This window comes from Opisthorchis viverrini (genome assembly GCF_000715545.1).
Source record: "Opisthorchis viverrini unplaced genomic scaffold opera_v5_1220, whole genome shotgun sequence".
Taxonomy (NCBI): Eukaryota; Metazoa; Platyhelminthes; class Trematoda; order Opisthorchiida; family Opisthorchiidae; genus Opisthorchis; species Opisthorchis viverrini.
Genome location: NW_008753055.1, coordinates 1683 through 3095, shown reverse-complemented (window position 1 = coordinate 3095; position 1413 = coordinate 1683). Strand labels below are relative to the sequence as shown.

Here is a 1413-nt window from a genome sequence, read left to right as displayed (position 1 = left end):
CTACGATACCTGAGCTATACCGATATTCTCCCCTATATAATGACATATTTGTCCTTAATGGCAGCACTGTTCGGCTGAGGATACCTAAACGTGCGAACACATTGTGCACTGCTATGTTCATATTGAGTGAGGAAATTTCCTATTGGGTCAAATCAGGTGGTTGGTATTTGTCGGCTGGATGACCAGTCAATTCACGTGGCTTCATTTCCAAACTGACCTGGTGAAGTCCCTTAGAATACTCCAAATAGTTAAGCATCACATGAAAGCCGCTGAAAAAAGTTCGCACTGTTCCAAATACAGATTACAAATACATTCCAGTTTGAACTGTATTCAACTTAAATGTTGCAGTTAAAATTTTTGGATGCGTGTGCAAAAGTGCTTTCGTTGGAATGCTGTAAATTCCCAGGAAACGGAACAAGAAGGTCAAAATAATGTCCTGACCTAATATTACGACCTGCGTCCACGTTGGAGCACTTTCGGTTCTGCTGGATTTTATTTGTAAAATAGCGCACAATTAACCTTCCACATTAGTATACAAGGGAGAACACCTCACCTCAATTTCTTCCATTCGAAAATCCTATTGTTTATTACGTATGTAATTCATTGATCTATCCCAAACAACAAAGTGCACTCATCAGAACGACCTCGGTGCCGCATGCCCTGTTCAAAGCAAGCGGAAACTGCAGACGCAAAAATAATCAAAAGACCCCGCCAACCAGAACAGAGGCACCAAACACACACACACTCTACAGCAGCATTACATTCTCACCCACCGTCCAAAGTGAAATCGTGCACATTGGCAACAGCGATTCCTCACTTTAACACCAGTGTTTCACCATGTGCACATTATGTGCCTTGTCGGCAAACACGTGGTTTCCACTATATGACAAACGTCGTCACATTGACATCCATTGATATCCTGTCATTTCTCTTTATCCGCGTTCATTACAGGCTTAACTCTCATCCGGACGGAATAGAATTTCTCAGGAAGGTGCAATTTTGAAGATTTTCGCTGCATCCATTGCCAAGAGGTGCTTTATCTGCGAAGATTTCCTGCAGTAAATGTTGAATTCTGGATATCCCAAATTGGGCCGCCCTGAGAAGCTCACAATGCAAGGTAGACCAGATTATCGCGAACAAGATATTCTCACGGGGAATCCTCAGGATGTTTCTGACATCATCGCTTCACAGAACGATACGACTGCTTGCCTTCTGCTTGTGTACGGCACGAACCAAGAATGCTGCCGCACACCACTGCGAGATCCGAATTAAAAAGTACTCCATACTCCATCTCCCTAACATTGTAGCTTTCATTTCAAAGTTGACTCGTGCGTTTTCGTTACACAACATGTCGTAATCCAAATTAGCGCCTTCAACATGCGAGTCAATCTGTTGCCATGTAATCAATGGAAT

At 42.9% G+C, this 1413-nt stretch overlaps 1 protein-coding gene across 1 annotated transcript; it reads left to right on the top strand.

Annotated features, from left to right (window-relative positions):
• Positions 1–1062: 1062 nt before the first annotated feature.
• T265_12160 (hypothetical protein) lies at positions 1063–1272 on the top strand (the record flags this gene model as incomplete). Its single annotated transcript, XM_009179211.1, has 1 exon — positions 1063–1272. One exon carries the CDS (start codon positions 1063–1065, stop codon positions 1270–1272), a length of 210 nt encoding a protein of 69 aa, XP_009177475.1.
• Positions 1273–1413: the final 141 nt, after the last annotated feature.